Source organism: Orycteropus afer, unplaced genomic scaffold (genome assembly GCF_000298275.1).
Source record: "Orycteropus afer afer isolate SDZICR_OR568_19922 unplaced genomic scaffold, OryAfe1.0 scaffold00342, whole genome shotgun sequence".
NCBI lineage: Eukaryota > Metazoa > Chordata > Mammalia > Tubulidentata > Orycteropodidae > Orycteropus > Orycteropus afer.
In genome coordinates, this window is record NW_006921929.1 from 3321991 (window position 1) to 3338534 (window position 16544).

The 16544-nt window shown below is 41.9% G+C and overlaps 1 protein-coding gene across 1 annotated transcript in view; it reads left to right on the plus strand.

Annotated features, from left to right (window-relative positions):
* Nucleotides 1–16544, plus strand: part of LCT (lactase) — a 98477-nt gene that overhangs the window by 47414 nt on the left and 34519 nt on the right. The window contains 4 exon segments of the mRNA XM_007952500.1: nt 2258–2360; nt 3686–3764; nt 8411–9137; nt 13910–14555. Coding sequence (XP_007950691.1) covers nt 2258–2360; nt 3686–3764; nt 8411–9137; nt 13910–14555 — 1555 coding nt within the window.

Here is a 16544-nt window from a genome sequence, read left to right on the forward strand (position 1 = left end):
ATTGACAATCCAATTGAAAAATGGGCAGAAGACATGAATAGACACTTCATCAAGGAGGATATTCAGGCTGCCAGCAAATACATGTAGAGATGCTCACTATCATTGGCCAACAGAGAGATGCAAATCAAAACAACAATGAGATACCATCTCACCCCAGCACTGATGGCAAGGTTCAATGAGAGAGAAAATAACAAATGCTGGTGGGGATGTGGAGAGACTGGGACTCTCATACATTGCTGCTGGGACTGTGAAGTGATACAACCACTGTGGAAAGCAGTATGGCGATTTCTTAGAAAGCTGGAATTGGAGATACCATTTGACTCAGCAATCCCATTACGAGGTATATATCCTAGAGAAGTGAAAGCCATAACAGGAACCAATATATGCATATCCATGTTCATCGCAGCACTATTTACAATAGCAAAAAGATGGGTACAACCTGTGTGCTCATCAACAGACTAATGGGTAAGCAAACTATGGTACATACACACAATGGAATACTATGCAACACTAAAAAATAATGTGGAATCTGCAAAACATCACATAACACGGATGAACTTGGAGGACATTATACTGAGTGAAATAAGTCAACCACAGATGGACAAATATAGTATTAGTTCATTGTTGTAGAAGGTCAAGGGAAGGTTTATATATGGAAAGAAATTTTCTTGTTGGTTGCCAGGAGTGGGAGTAGAGGGAAAGGAACACTACAAAAAAAAAAAGAAAAGAAAAATTTCACTTTAGTTTTGTGTGTTTAACTGTACCTAAAGTAGGAAAACATTAGCATGGGAAAAAATAGCCGAACTCTCCCCCTGCCCCCCGCCGCCCCCCAGAAAAAGGTAAGTTAAAATAAAGCCAAAAGAACAAATGAAAAAAATGAAGTCAAACACCATGTCAGCCATGTTTCCCTTCATAGTGCATTGGCTAGAAATAGGGGACTGGATGGCAGAGGAATTGCATCTACTCCAGTTTTAATAATAACAGCTGCTTTCCTTTTCAACTTTTTATTATGGAAAAGTTCAAACATACCCACAAGCAGAGAGAAAAGTATAATGAGCCCCTATGAAATGATCCCCAGCTTCAAAAGCTATCAATTTATGGCTCATTTTGTTTCATCTGTACTCCTGTCCGCCTGCACCAAAACGGAATTATAATATTGTGATGATGGTGCTTTGATCAAGCTTTTTTTAATAATATGGTCTCCTTATATGAGTGAACTGTCTTGTTCATGATCTTAACATATACTTGATGCTAAGAGGTAATTTAAAAACCTATGTTGATAAAAAAAAAAAAAAAGACCAGGTTTACTGGTCTGATATAGTCTGGTGAGACCCCCGAGACTATGGCCCCTAGTACCCCTTAAGGTCTGGAATTGAACTCACTCCTAGACAAGCATTAAGGGTGAATATTTACATAAGGTAGATACACTCCTTAGAACAATCAATCATGGGAGAATAGAAGGGCAATATTTGCACAGGGAGACAGCTCAGGGGGCAGGAATGCATAGGAAAGAAGGACACAGGAAAGAGGTAACTACATTGTGTGGAGCTGAACTCCATTTCATAAACAAAATATGTATGAACTGCTGTATGGAAAATTTTTGTGCTCTGTAAACTTTCACCCAAATCCCAATAAAAATAAAAAACAAACAACTTGCTGGTTTCCTCGTTAATTAATGAGTCAAATAACGTCTTTGACATTGTTTAAAATATATATATATTTATTTATATATACATATATGTATGTATGTAGGAGCTCTGGTAGCGTAGTTCCTAAGGAACTTGACTGCTAACCAGAAGGGCTGGTGGTTCAAACCCACCAGCCACTCCTCGGAAGGACGGTTGGGCAATCTACTTCCGTAGTGATACTGCCTCAGAAGCCCAAGGAGGGGTTGCTATGAGTCGGGTCCAACTCGACAGCACATAACAACAACAACAATAATGTATGTATGTATGAACTGCTATATGTAAACTTTCACTCAAATCACAATAAAACTAACTAACTAAAGAAAAACCTATGGTGAAAGAATAAGTAAATATGCCCCCTTATGAGAGTAGGTGACAAAGGTCACTTTTGTTATTGAAAAGTGGAGTTCCCTCTTCTTCAAAGTCTACCATCAATTCCCTTTATGAACTTGAGATGCTTGGAGGTCATTTCCAAAGCCAATTTGTAGCTTCGCGTCTTGATATCTGTCCCTGTTTTCAAAAGACAGGTCCCAGAAAGCTCTGGCTTATTTGCTTGCCTTTATCTATTTTAGACCATTGAGCCCAAAGCGAAAGTTTTCATCTTCAACCTAAAACTCCAGGACTGCCCTTCCTCAAGGAAGAACCCCTCCAATCTGCTCTTCAGCCTGATCGAAGGTAAGTGGACGATCTGGGAGAGGTTTTGAATGACATGTAGTGTACTGGCTTTGCTGAGTAGCAGTCTTGAAATTCTGGGATTCCTGTGGAGTGTGGGAATGGGGAAAGGCAAGAAGAAGGGTTGGTCTGAGAGCCGATCACACATGAGATTCAATGTCCCCTGTCTTTCCATTGATGGTCCCTTGCAACAACTCCCATTGTTCCAAGAAAGAGAAGGAGGTCTGCATATGGATGCCTAGAATTTATGAAAATAAAGACAGGCCTCTGCTGCCAGTTGTACATGATGCAAACTGCTCTTCTACTGTGTGTCCCCCTTCAGTGCTTCCTTCCCCCACATCTCTCATCTTTGCCCCCCTTAGGAGGTCTGCCTAGTGTCTCTCTCCCTTACCAGCTTCCTCTGCTCACCCAAATTCTACTTCCCCATTATCTCAGCTTGCATGTGGCCCTGGCATTTTGACCACGGTACTAAGAACCTTCAAATCACAAACCACTTTCTCCGTGCCTCTTAGTTCAGATTCTTGAGAGTGAATGTGATTGATTGGCTGCGAATCAGGAGGATTCTCCTGGCCCAATCAGGTCAGAGGAGGGGGTGGAGTCTGTCAAAGTATTGGGGCTAGGGACCAAGATACTAGAGAATCTGAAGGAATGGGATGGAGAAAGACTCCTTAAGACATTCTTGAGTTCCCTGATGTTCCGTCTGGTCATCTGGGAAGGTCAGAGAGCAGAGCAGAAGTCTGTTGTGTCCTTTCTACCACCGTAACCCCTCCCACCTTCTGGGCTGGCTTCACAGATGTCATGAAGCCCATTCGTAGATACCACTTACTAATCTTAGTTCTGACTCAAACTTTCTGATGTTTGAATTCTAAATCAGTTGTTCTGACGAGCACCATCACCACCACTTGGGAACTTGTTAGAAATACAAATGCCCCATCCCAACCCTACTGAATCTGGGACTCTGGGGGTGGGGCCCAGCCATCTGTGTTTGAACAAGCCCTCCAAGTGATGCTGAAGCACATTCTAGTTTGAGACCACTGCTCTAAGCCATGTTGTTGTTGTTGTTATGTGCTGTGGAGTCGGACCCGACTTATAGTGACCCCTCCTTGGGTTTCCGAGGCAGTATTACTACGAAAGTAGATTGCCCAACCTTCCTTAGGTAAAAATCACTTCTGCCTTCTTTGAATCTTTAGCCCATGAAGGAAACTATTTCTTCCAAAGGGGCTTGGAAGCATTGAGTTTGAGTGCTATGTAAGTGACAAAAACTTCTGACTGCAGGCATGTGGGATCTCTGTTGGACTTCAGGTAAACTTAAACTTCCTCTCTTCCAGCCATAAATAAAGACCAAGTGCTCACCATTGGATTTGATATTAATGCATTCCTGAACTGTTCATTAAGTTCCAAGAAGAGGTAATGTTAGATTATCTGTTGAACTATTAATAACTGATATTTGTAAATCACTCTGCTGTTCTACCGCATATGTAATCTCATGGAACTGTTATTATCTATCTCTGGGACAGCAAGTTTATTATGGTCATTGGATAGATGAGAGACTGATCAGAGGAGAGAGCAGAGAGAACCTATGTCTACCTAAGTCTTACTCAAGGCCCCTCATGGGACTGGCATTTTCATCTTTCTTTGGGCAAGTGTGTTTTTGTTGTTAGGTGCTGTCCAGTAAGGTCTGACTCACAGCAACCCTGTGAACAACAGAATGAAACTGCCTGGTCCTGTGCCAGCCTCACAATCCTTGCTATACCTGAGCCCATTGCTGCAACCACTGTGTCAATCCATCTCATTGAGGGCCTTCCCCCTTTTCACTGATCCTCTACTTTGTTGTTGTTGTTGTCGTTGTTATGTGCCATCAAGTCATATCTGACTCATAGCGACCCCTCCTTGGGTTGCCAAGGCATATCACTATGGAACTAGATTGCCCAACCTTCCTTCCGAGGAGTGGCTGGTGGGTTTGAACTGCCAGCTTCTGGTTAGCAGTCAAGTGCCTTAGGCACTATGCTACCAGAGCTCCCTCCACTTTACCAAGCATGATATCCTTCTCCAGGGAATGGAGTCTGGCCATTCTCACCTCCAAGAAGTATTGCAGCTGCACTTCCAGGACAGATTTTTTTCATTCTTCTGGCAGTCCGTGGGCCAGTATAGAGCTGAGATTAAAGATCTTGTCAGAGGCAATGTGAGGTTGTATAAGAGGAAGCCGAGTAAAGAGCTCATACCATCCCACTGAAGTTATGTGATCTGAGTAAGTGAAGTGAGTTCTCTGTATCCATTTGCTGAATGTAAACAGTGAAGCATTGACCTTATGAAGAGATAATGAGATAGGAAAGCCAACAGCTGCTGTGGTGCAGAACTTAATTCAACAGTGTTCTCAGGGCAGAGGTTTTAATCTATAATGAGAGTGCAAATAATTTCTTACCAAATGACTAAAGTTTGTAAATTACTTACTTCAAAAAATAATAATGAATTAGAGCAGTTTTTAGACTATTCCTGTAATTATCTCTCTCACACACCCACATTCCATGTGCCTCTTGAATGAACAAGGAAAGGATAGTGTTGAAACCAACATTGAGAATCACTCAGAGCCTGATACCCCATGGGCACGTGCTACCCACGTGAGCTTCCTTCATCATGTTAAGGTAGGACAAAGGCTGGAAGGCAATTATTTGGCTTCTCAGACTGCTGACCAGAGCCATTTTTTCATTCACCTCAAACATTTCTAGCACAACTCTATCCCAGATTATAAACTTCTGTTGTCACCATCTCTTGTACCTTTTCTCTTTACTTCTCAACTGTCCTGAGCCATGACCTCCTTCTACTGTTCGATTCTCTCAACTCACTTCAAGTCAACAATTCAAATCAACAGACATAGAGTCACAACCATATGCCATACTCTGGCTAAGGGTGTAAACACTGATGAGCAGATAGGTCAGAACAGCTCCATGCCCACTTTTAGAGTCAGCCAGGGAGTGCTGGGCTTATGTCTTTTCTGAAAAGAAAACTTAGGCAGCTGTAATAAAATGGTTTCCCTGAGAGATCAAAGATTACAAAACCATGAGATGGTATAAGGTCTCTCTCTCTCTAATACCTTGACCTGGTGGTACTTTGCCTGAAGCCAAGGTCTAACATTGGTTTGCATTACACTGACAGTAGGGGATCCTTAATCAGGTGAAGAAGGCAGGTGGAGGGGGTTCAGAGAAGATAACATGGCTTTATCCCTTGAGAATGTTAAACCTCTGACACAGGGTGGCAGGAGATACACAGCATCGAGGCCCCAGAGGAGGAAGAAAAAAAAAAACATTGTCTGGGATGCCCAAGGAGGCTTACAGGGGAGAGGATGGCTGAATAGGGGTACCCAGAAAGACTGGTCACAGTGATTGAGGCTCCAGACTGCTAAATCCTTCCCAAGCTAGGCAAAGCGAGGGCCAGATCCAAGGCCTATTCAGCAAGTTCTAATAGATCTGGGGATGGTTTATTTATTTCCTCTGATCTCTTTTCTTCCAAATCAGGAGGACAGAACCAGGGTTGGGAGCAAAGGGGGTGGGTCAGAGTTAAGAATAAGAGTGCTGGATGTTGGGTTGCTAATGGGCATCTCCCAGCATCCACAGCTGTGCTCTAGTCATGCAACGTCTTGGATAATCCACGACTTTAGATTTTCATTCCCCCCTTCACCTCTGGTCTAGCAAATGTGGATGAGTTGATGCCAGTAGAATAGGATGTGCTTAGATGTCGAAGGTGCCCCTGAAGGGCCACAGTCAGCCCAGGCCCCTCCTCAGTGTCATAGAGGCCTATTGCCTGTGCTTGGGAGCTTCCAGTGTCTCGCTAGTGCCTTCTGTATGTAAACAGCCCACATTGTTTCCCTGTGTGCAGCTGAATAATAATAAGACTATTCATCATCATCATAACAACAATAAGAGCAAGTGCTTGTGTTGCATTCAGAGACTAACCCTGACAGTAACCTGAGGCAGTTACTGACTACTGTCCCTATCTTTCATTTGCTGGAACTGAGGCAAAGAGAAGCCACGTGCTGAGGTGTCTGCTTCCCTGTCACCTACTCCAATTCCACACTCTGGGCCAACACAGCATGAGCATCATTCCTCTCCACTGATGGCCCTCTTGTATTCCACTTCCTTTTTCCCACATATATTCTCTTCTTCAGACAAAGCACACCTACTACCGACAACCCCTCCTTGTGGTTGCCCTCTTCTGGGTGTAGTTTTCAGCATGCTGTGGTGCAGCTTTCCACTGAGTGGACAGGTGTCCTTAGTACATAGTGAAATCTGTTTATAGAGTTTTGTAACTATATTTAAAAATAAAGTAAGAAGGAAGAAAAGAAGAGGCACGAGAGAGAAAGGGAAAAGGACTAGAACAAGATAGAAAACATCAGAGTGCATTGCCTGCAGTAAATATTAGCATTTTTATGTGATACTTTTGATCCAGTTGTACACATACACACATATGCATAAACACTTGCACATCTGCACGTATATATAGTGGTTAAAAGCACAACTGTGCTCCACTTCTTGCAAGCTGTGTCATGAAGAAATTATTCATTTCTTCAGGTCTCCCTTTCCTCATCTGTAGAATGAGGATGATTGTAGTACTAATCTCATAAATTTGTTGTGAAAAGGAAATGAGATAATACACATAAATTCACCATGGTCAGCACAGAATTTTAAAAAAAAAAACAACCCAAATCCACTGCCCTCTAGTCAATTCCAACTCATAGTGACCCCCATTGGGTTTCCAAGGCTATGAATTAGCAAGTAGATTGCCTCATCTTCCTCCCACAGAGTAGCTGGTGGGTTTGAACTGCTGACCTTCTGGTTAGCAGCCAAAATGTCTTATCCACTATACCACCAGAACTCCTTCAGCACAGAGTAGAGGCTCAATAAATCCTAGTCATCATTGTTATTTGTTTAGGAATCCTGGTGGCACAAACTGGTAAGTATTAACCAAAAAGTTAATGGTTAGAACCCAGCCAGCAGCTCCGTGGGAGAAAGACCTGGAAATTGGCTTCCATAAATATTACAGCTATTTAAAAAAACAAACAAAACAAAACAAAAAAAACTGCTGGGGCAGTTCTCTGTTCTGTCACATGGGGTCACTATGAGTTGAAATAAACTCAGTAGCACTTACAACAACATCATTGAGTTTCCACGGAGGTAAATCTTTGCAGAAGTAAAGATCTTCCATCCAAGGAGTAGCTGGTGGGTTTGAACTGCTAACCTTCTTGTTAGCAGTCAAATGCCTTAGGCACTGTGCCACCAGAGCTCCTTATATTACTATCAGATTGCTATAACTATATATAATTTATGTATAAATTATATATAGTTATATATTGTTGTTGTTGTTGTTGTTATGTGCCGTCGAGTCGGCCCCGACTCACAGCGACCCCTCCTTGGGTTTCCGAGGCAGTATCACTACAGAAGTAGGATTGCCCAACCTTATAATATAACTATATTATATACCAAAAAAACCTTCACTGCCATCCAGTCAATTCTGACTCATAGAACAACCCCCATTGGGTTTTCGAGGTGGTAAATCTTTACGGAAGTAGATTGCCCCATCTTCCTTCTGCAGAGCAGCTGGTGAGTTTGAACCACGAACTTTCTGGTTAGCCTTAGGCACTGTGCCACCAGAGCTCCTTAGGTATAATTATATAATAATTTACTATTTATAAAATATATAATAATTGTGAATTATATAAAATTTATATTTTATAAACAATAAATTGTAATAAAAACAAAGTATGACACCAGAACCGAACACAGTATTCAAAAGCAATCTACTACAGACAACAGTGGCATTATTATAGTGTTTTACTCACACAAGAGTAATAATAACTTGCCTAAAAAAGTTAATAGTAAAAATCTTCCCATCTACTGGTCACTTCCTGTACATAACTTTGTGGATATGGCTCTTCAGTGATTGTTTCTAGAACCTTTACTGATTAAACACACTGTCGTTATTCTTTGGTATGAGGGTATTTGTAACTCGCAGAGTCATTAATTTTTATGTCCTTTTATATAATTTTGATCCTACAGCAGCAGCTCTTGTTCTCTGACCAACACCCTGACCCTCCAGGCTGATCAGCAGCAGGAACATGAAATGGTAGTTCTCTCTTCTTCCCCTGTCTCCGCCTATCAGAGGGTCTGGGAAATGTTTGTGAACCAGTCCCAAAAAGAGAGGGATGCTTTCCTGAGAGATGTTTTTCCTGAAGGCTTTCTCTGGGGCGTCTCCACGGGAGCTTTTAAAGTGGAAGGAGGCTGGGCTGAGGATGGACGGGGGCCAAGTGTCTGGGACCAACATGGACACCAGCAAGCTGCTGAGGGCCAAGCAACGCCAGAGGTGGCCAGTGACAGTTACCACAAGGTGGACTCTGATGTGGCCCTGCTTCGTGGCCTCCGGGTTCAGGTCTACAAGTTTTCCATTTCCTGGTCCCGGATCTTTCCCACTGGGCACAGCAGCAACCCTAGTCCTCATGGTGTCGCCTACTACAACAAGCTGATTGACAGCCTGCTGGACTCTCATATTGAACCCATGGTGACCCTGTTCCACTGGGACCTGCCCCAGGTCCTACAGGATGGAGGTGGGTGGCAGAATGACAGTGTGGTGGATGCTTTCCTGGACTATGCAGCTTTCTGCTTCTCCACTTTTGGAGACCGTGTGAAGCTGTGGGTGACCTTCCACGAGCCATGGGTGATGAGCTATGCGGGTTATGGCACTGGCCAACATGCACCGGGCATCTCAGACCCAGGAGTGTCCTCTTTTAAGGTATTTCCCATCCCTGCAGTTTCTGCTAATTAGAGAAGCGTCTCTCTTACTCATGAGCAAGACTTTACTTTTTGTCTTTTAAAGAAAATCAAAGGGAAGGAAGGAATCACAAATTGTTAATCACCTATTTTGTCCAGACATTGTGCTGACACTTTAAAAATAATTATTATATCCCCAGAATAGCAGTGATGGGGAGGGAATTGGGGGCTCAGAGAGGAGAAACAATTGGGTCATGATGACATTGCTAGTGGGTTGATAGTCTGCAGCCAGGATTTGAGCCCAAGTGTACTTGACTCCAAAGCAAGTGCTGCATGTCATCTAGAACTCTTAGTTGCAAATGACAAAAACCCAAACCAAACTGATATAAGACAGAGGGAATTTACGAGTTCAGGATATTGAAATGTCTTGGTTGTAGCTTGATCAGGGTGAAGCTTAATTAGGATACATACAGTGTCACCAGAATCCAATTTTTCTCCCTATCTTTCTCCCTTCATTGGCTTTATCCTCATACTACTTAGTAGCCAGATGGCAGCAACCTTCCTTTCATATTTCAGGACAAGCAGGAAAGAAAGCTGGCCTCTGTTCTGGCATTCTCAGCAAAAGTCATCATGTGTCTTCTAGTTTCTGATTAATCCACAAAGCTGTTCCTAAATTTATCATGGGGCCAGGGTGAAGGAATTGTGGTGCACTGATTGACTTGAGTCAAGATCCCAGGCTCTAGCCCTAAACACACTGGCTGAAGGGACAGAGGAGGGGCTAGTTTCCCAGAGCACAATCAGGATATTTCAACAAGATTATTTCAATATATTTCAGGGTATTAATTCATTTTTCTTCAAAGTCTCTCAGAAGATACATCAGTTTCCCTGGCAACATTCTTTAGAGAAGACACATTGGTCTGGCTCTCCCCTCTGCCATACTTCTGATTCTGTTCTTCTTGAACAAGTGACCCCTGTTACCATCTCCAGAGGAGGAGTCCCATTACATGGAAGATAGTAACCCATTCTATAGTTTGCAGGTGCCCGGGTCATCAGTAAAGAGAAGACTCAATATGTGCATGTGCATATATAGTTATAGTTGTGGACATTTGCATATACATATGTGTATGTACTGCATATATATTCACACACACACACACACACACACACATATATAATAGAGTACATAGAAGGCACAGTTAAGGAAATTTCTTGTGGTACTGAGTTACTGAGCTTAAAGGCTAAGGACCACAGTCTTGGGGACATCTAAGTTAATTGGCATAACATAGTTCACAAAGATAATGTTCTACATCCTAATTTGGTGAGTAGCATCTGGGGTCTTAAAAGCTTGTGAGTGGCCATCTAAGATAAAACTATTGGTCTCTCCCCATCTGGAGCAAAGGAGAATGAAGGAAACCAAAGACTTAAAGAAGCAATTGATTAACAGGACTAATGGCCATATGAACCACAACCTTCTCTAACCAGAGACCAGAAGAACTAGATGGTGCCCAGCTACCATTACTGATAAATCTTACTAGGGACACAATAGAAAGTCCCAGTTATAATGGGAGAAAAACATAGACCAAAACTCAAATTCATAAAAAAGACTAGACTTACTGGACTGGAGGAACACCTAAGACTATTGCCCTTTTAACCTGGAACTGAAGCCACTCCTGGAGGTCACCTTTCAGCCAAATAATAGATTGGTCCATGAAATAAACCCATGGGGAATGTGCTTCTTAGAACAATCAACTACAGAAGACCAAACACCAATGGACAATATTTGCTGAAGAGCAAAGACGAGAAGGCAAGGAAGAGCAGGGAAACTGGAAGGAAGGAAGTATGGAAGGCAGGGTGGAAATGGGAAGAGTATTGACACGTTGTGGGGGTAGCAACCAATGTCATGAAACAATTTGTGTATACATTGTTGAATGGGAGATGAATTTGCTGTGTAAATACAGAGAAATAGTTAGCATGCACCCCTCTTGTGCTGCAAGCAGAAAACCTCATTCCCTCCCTGCTGGAACAATATAGAAGTGGGGTTGACCAGATGCCTTATAAGACACATGTTTAGCTAAGCAGTTCTTAGAAGAAACATTGACAAGTGCTCAGAGCAACAGGGAAGGGATATGCTGATAGGCTTCTATGGGATGTGTTTTGGGTCAAAACACATAAGTTTATACAATTTCAACTTTTATATAATTTAAATTTTATACAATTTCAGTCATAGAAAGGGAGTCATCCTATACTCACATCACATCCAATAAGCCAAATTGATGCATCTGGTCCTAAGGACAAGATTTGTTTGTGGGTCACAGGGAGAGGCAGCGGGATGTACTCAGACTACTCCCTTCCGCAGTTCTGAAATTTGAGTATTTACTGTGCTCATGCTAAGTGTCAGGAAGATACAAAGTTCATGTCCTTGAGATGTACTTGAGGAAGATGTACTGACACACATAATACAGTTAGAGAACAATTAAAAATGTACACAAGGTGAACTGGAATACCATGAATAAATGACTCAAAGCTTCCATTCTGCTTTTGTTCATCTAACAGCCCTGCATGTAGAGAGAGAACACTTCCCTGTGTGTCTGGGTTGTAAGCCCCGCCCCCAAAAAAACCTTTTCTTCTTAGAATTCTTATCCCTTTAAATGGTAGCTCCTGAGATTTTCCTACAGAAATATTAAGAGGAAGTTTCTCCACTTTTGAAGTTCTTCTATCAACGCTTGTTTTTGTTTTTACTGGTTAAGACTTGATAATACCATTAAGGAAATCTTTCAAAGAAAGATTTCTCTCATTCTACCAGTATTTCCTTCCAGTCTTGCTTCTTTGTAGTCATAGCATAGTCACAGTGACACTCAGTTTACTGCTCATTTTTTACTCGGTATCATGTTGTTACCATTTTTCTATGTTTTTTTCTTTTCTTTTTTAATTTTTATTGTGATTTGGGTGAAAGTTTCCAGAGAAAATTCACTTTCCATACAGCAGTTCATATACATTTTGTTTCATGACATTGACTGCAATTCCTCACAGTGTAACAGCTCTCTTCCCATTTCCTCTCTATAGTTAGCTCTTCCCTGTGTCTTTCCTACACATTCCTGCCCGCCGCCCGAGCTATCTCCCTGTGCAAAAACTGCCCTTCTGTTCTCCCGTTATTGATCATTCTAAGGAGTATCTACCTAATATAAATGTCCATCCTATATACCTGTCTATTATTTGGCTGGAAGCCATGGGAGTGAGTTCAATTCTAGATCTGAATGGTAAGTAGGGACCATAGTCTTGGGGATTTCATCAGGCTCTGTCAGACCAGTAAACCTGGTATTTTTTATGAATTTGAGTTTTGTTCCACATTGTTCTCCCACTCTATCCAGGATCTGCCGTACTGATCCCTTTAGAAGTGATTGACAGTGGTCTACTTTTCCATATTATTACATGGTCATAATGATTATTTCTGATGGTTGTGTAATATTCTGTTGAGCACCCTACCTGGCTCTGACAGTTTTGATATGAAGCATTCCTGCCTTTTGGGAAGGTGCACAGTTTGCCATTGGAGGGTAAGACCCAATTGAAAACTAACATTTGGGACACAAGAAATAACCAGGAGTTTCATATCCTAGGAACATATTTAGGTATGAATTTCAATGTTAACTCAAGTGTTAACATTGTCAGATGATAAAAGTGATAAAGGAAAGGGACCTAAGATTTAGCAAACTTCCCTCTGTACTCCAGGCTTTTGTCTGGTGTTTCATATGCATGTATTTTACTTAATCCACCCAGAAGTATCCATGATTACCCCCTTCTTATAGACAAGGAAAGAAGTTCTGGTAGCATAGTGGTTAAAGCATTTGGCTGCCAACCAAAAGGTCAGTGGTTCAAACCCACTAGCTTTTCTATAGGAGAAAGATGAAGCAGTCTGCTTCCATAAAGATTTACAGCCTTGGAAACCCCATGGGGCAGTTCTATTCTGTCCTAAGGGGTTGCTATGAGTCTGAATTGACTCAATGACAGTAGGATTACAGACAAGGAAGCTGAAGTTGAGACAGAAGACTGATCGAATTGATACAGCAAGTTAGTGGCAGAGGCAAGATTCAGATTTATGCTTGGTATCCTCGAGAAATCCCTCTTTATCACTATGTTCCCTTGATGTTTTACCAAGGAAAACTTGATTTTTGTAAGACTATAAATTAATTCTACAAAGAAATCTCTGGTTGTTTTTTCTTCTTAGATTTTATTAAGTAGAAAGAAGAACAGATAGGCTAGAAAGAATGGTCCTCACCTTTGTAGGATCATTAAAATAATTTCTCCCCATGGTTAGTAAGCATTTACTGGGGACAGATAATAGTGTTTTAAGTGACAATACTGGCTTGGATTCAGACTACTATTGTTTTGTATCTTGCTCCTACCTCTTACTAACCACATGGAACAAATTATTATATCTCTCTGGATCTTGTTTTCCACATCTATAAAGTGATAATAATAATTGTACCTGCCACATAAGCTAATTGTGAGGATTACATGAGAGAATTCATTGAGCTGTAGGTGCTCAATACCTATTAGTTGTTCCTGTTAACCTTGTTGATATAGTCATCGACTTGTTGATTTGTTATTGACATTATTGGCTTGATGAAATTGTCAACATTGTTGTTGATGTTAACATCAGCGTCCTTGATTTGTTGATATTGTTAGTATCAGTATTAACTTATTGATGTTGTAGTTGATTTATTGACTGTTGATGTTAACACTGGTGTTGACTTGTTGATATTATTGTTATTAAGCACTGTATTTCCTTCTAACAAGGTAGCTCACTTGGTCCTCAAGGCTCATGCCAGAGTTTGGGACCACTACAACAGTCACCATCGCCTGCAACACCAGGGGCACGTGGGCATTGTGTTAAACTCAGACTGGGCAGAGCCCCTGTCCCCAGAGAATCCTGAGGACCTGAGGGCCTCTGAGCGCTTCTTGCAATTCATGCTGGGCTGGTTTGCACACCCCATCTTTGTGGATGGTGACTACCCAGCTTCCCTGAAAGCTCAGATCCAACAGATGAACAAACAGTGCCCCAGACCTGTGGCTCAGCTCCCTGAGTTCACTGAGACAGAGAAGCAGTTGTTGAAAGGATCAGCTGACTTTCTGGGACTGTCCCATTACACTTCCCACCTCATCAGTGAGGCTCAGCAAAACACATGTATCCCCAGCTTTGATACCATTGGAGGCTTCTCCCAACATGTGGACCCTGAATGGCCTCAGACCTCATCCCCTTGGATTCGTGTGGTGCCCTGGGGTTTAAGGAGGCTGTTGAAGTTTATATCCTTGGAATACACAAAAGGAAACGTTCCAATCTACATAGCTGGGAATGGCATACCCATAGAAGAAAGTGAAAATCTCCTTGATGATTCCTTGAGAGTGGACTGCTTCAATCAGTATATTAATGAAGTGCTCAAAGGTAAGACATGGGAGAGTGCTAGTGATTGGAAGGTGGGTGGTACTTCTCCAAGCCTTCAGAGTTTGGTTTAAAGGGACCAAGACAGTCTCCCAAGGAAATGAAGCCAAAAGGTACTATTGGTGGTAACAGGAGAAGTCCTTCATATTAGTCTACTAACTCTAATGTATTTGCTCCCGTGCTTTTATTATTTCCTAGATGGCCTCCTTTCTAACTTTCTGTCCATCTGAGTCCAACCCCTTCATCAAGCCTCATTTTCATTTTTGGGGGAGGGGGGCGGTTTAAGTGCAATTCTTTTTTTTTTTTTTTTTAATTGTGATTTGGGTGAAAATTTACAGAGCAAATTCATTTTCCATACAGCAGTTCATATACACTTTGTCTCATGACATTGACTGCAATTTACCACAATGCAACAACTCCCCTCTCACTTCCTCTTGGTAGTTACCTCTTCCCTGTGTCCATCCATCCATGCCTTCCTGCCCCATGAGCTGTCTCACTGTACATAAATAGCCCTTCTTTCTCCCATGATTGTTCTCTTCAAGTAGTGTATCTACCTCAGGTAAGCTTCATTACCATTTAATGTATTTACTTAACAAATATTTATTGAGTGCCTATTATGTGCCAGACAATGGTATAATACTGAACACACATTGCCCTTTCACATAAGGAACTTATAGTCTACAGAAGGAACACAATCACAATATAAGGTGATAAAGGCATTACAGAATGGCATGCAGACACTTATGATGAGACTCTAACCAATAAAATCTTCCATCATTTCTCCAACCACACTGATCTCCATCTCCTTTAACTAGCTATAAAACCTATATTGTCTATATTCCATGTCACTAATTCTGATCCAGTTGATCATTATCTACAGCCTCATTCTTACCTAACATTCTGTTTCATATGTCTTTTTATCCCAAGTAAAGAGGGATGGTAAATAGGTTTCACCTTGTATGTCTTTGTTGTTGTTGTTGTTATGTGCCATCGAGTCAAACCTGACTCATAGCGACCCCTCCTTGGGTTTCCGAGGCAGTATCACTACGGAAGTAGGATTGCCCAACCTTCCTTCCGAGGAGTGGCTGGTGGGTTTGAACCACCAGCCGTCTGGTTAGCAGGCAAGTGTCTTAGCCACTATGCTACCAGAGCTCCCCCTTGTATGTCAGTCCTAAGCAATTGATAGTGGTTAGCCATCTGCCTTGTTGAGAAGCTTTCAAGGCCTTGTCTAAATGCAGAGAGAAAGAGTTGACAGTTGATGCCTGCCATGGGTACTGAAGCAAGGAATGGAGACTCACATCCCATGTACTTGCCAGCCCTGTTCATGTGGTCAGAGCCTCTCTTATACTGTATTTTTCTCATCATCAAGGCTACAATTCTGTCATCTTCATTACCTTTAGAACCCTTCAAGACAGTATCACATGTGATCCTGGAAAGAGCCCTGTGCACTAAATTGGGGCAGATATTATCTTCATGGGAGAACTGCAATTAGTGAAGCTCTGAGAGATTAAATGATTCAGTGAGTGCAGGACCCAAGGTTGGAATCATGTTGTTGTTGTTAGGTGCCATCGAGTTGGCTCTGACTCATAACAACTCTACGTACAACAGTAGGAAACACTGCCCAATCCTGTGCCATCCCCACAACCCTTGCTGTGTTTGACCCTTTGTTACAGCCACTGTTATCAGTCCATCTTGTTGAAGATCTTTCCCTCTTTCACTGACCCTTAACTTTACCAGGCGGGATACCCTTCTCCAGTGTCTGGTCCCTTCTCACAATATGACCAAAGTTGATGAGATGAAGTCTGGCCATTCTCATTCTAAGGAACATTCTGGTTGTACTTCCTCCAAGACAGATTTTTTTGTCCTAGCAGTCCATGGAATTTTCAGTATTCTTCACCAACACCACAATTCAAAGGCATCAATTCTCCTCCAGTCTTCTTTTTTCATTGTCTGGCTTTCGCATGCATATGAGGCTATTAAAAGTACCATGGC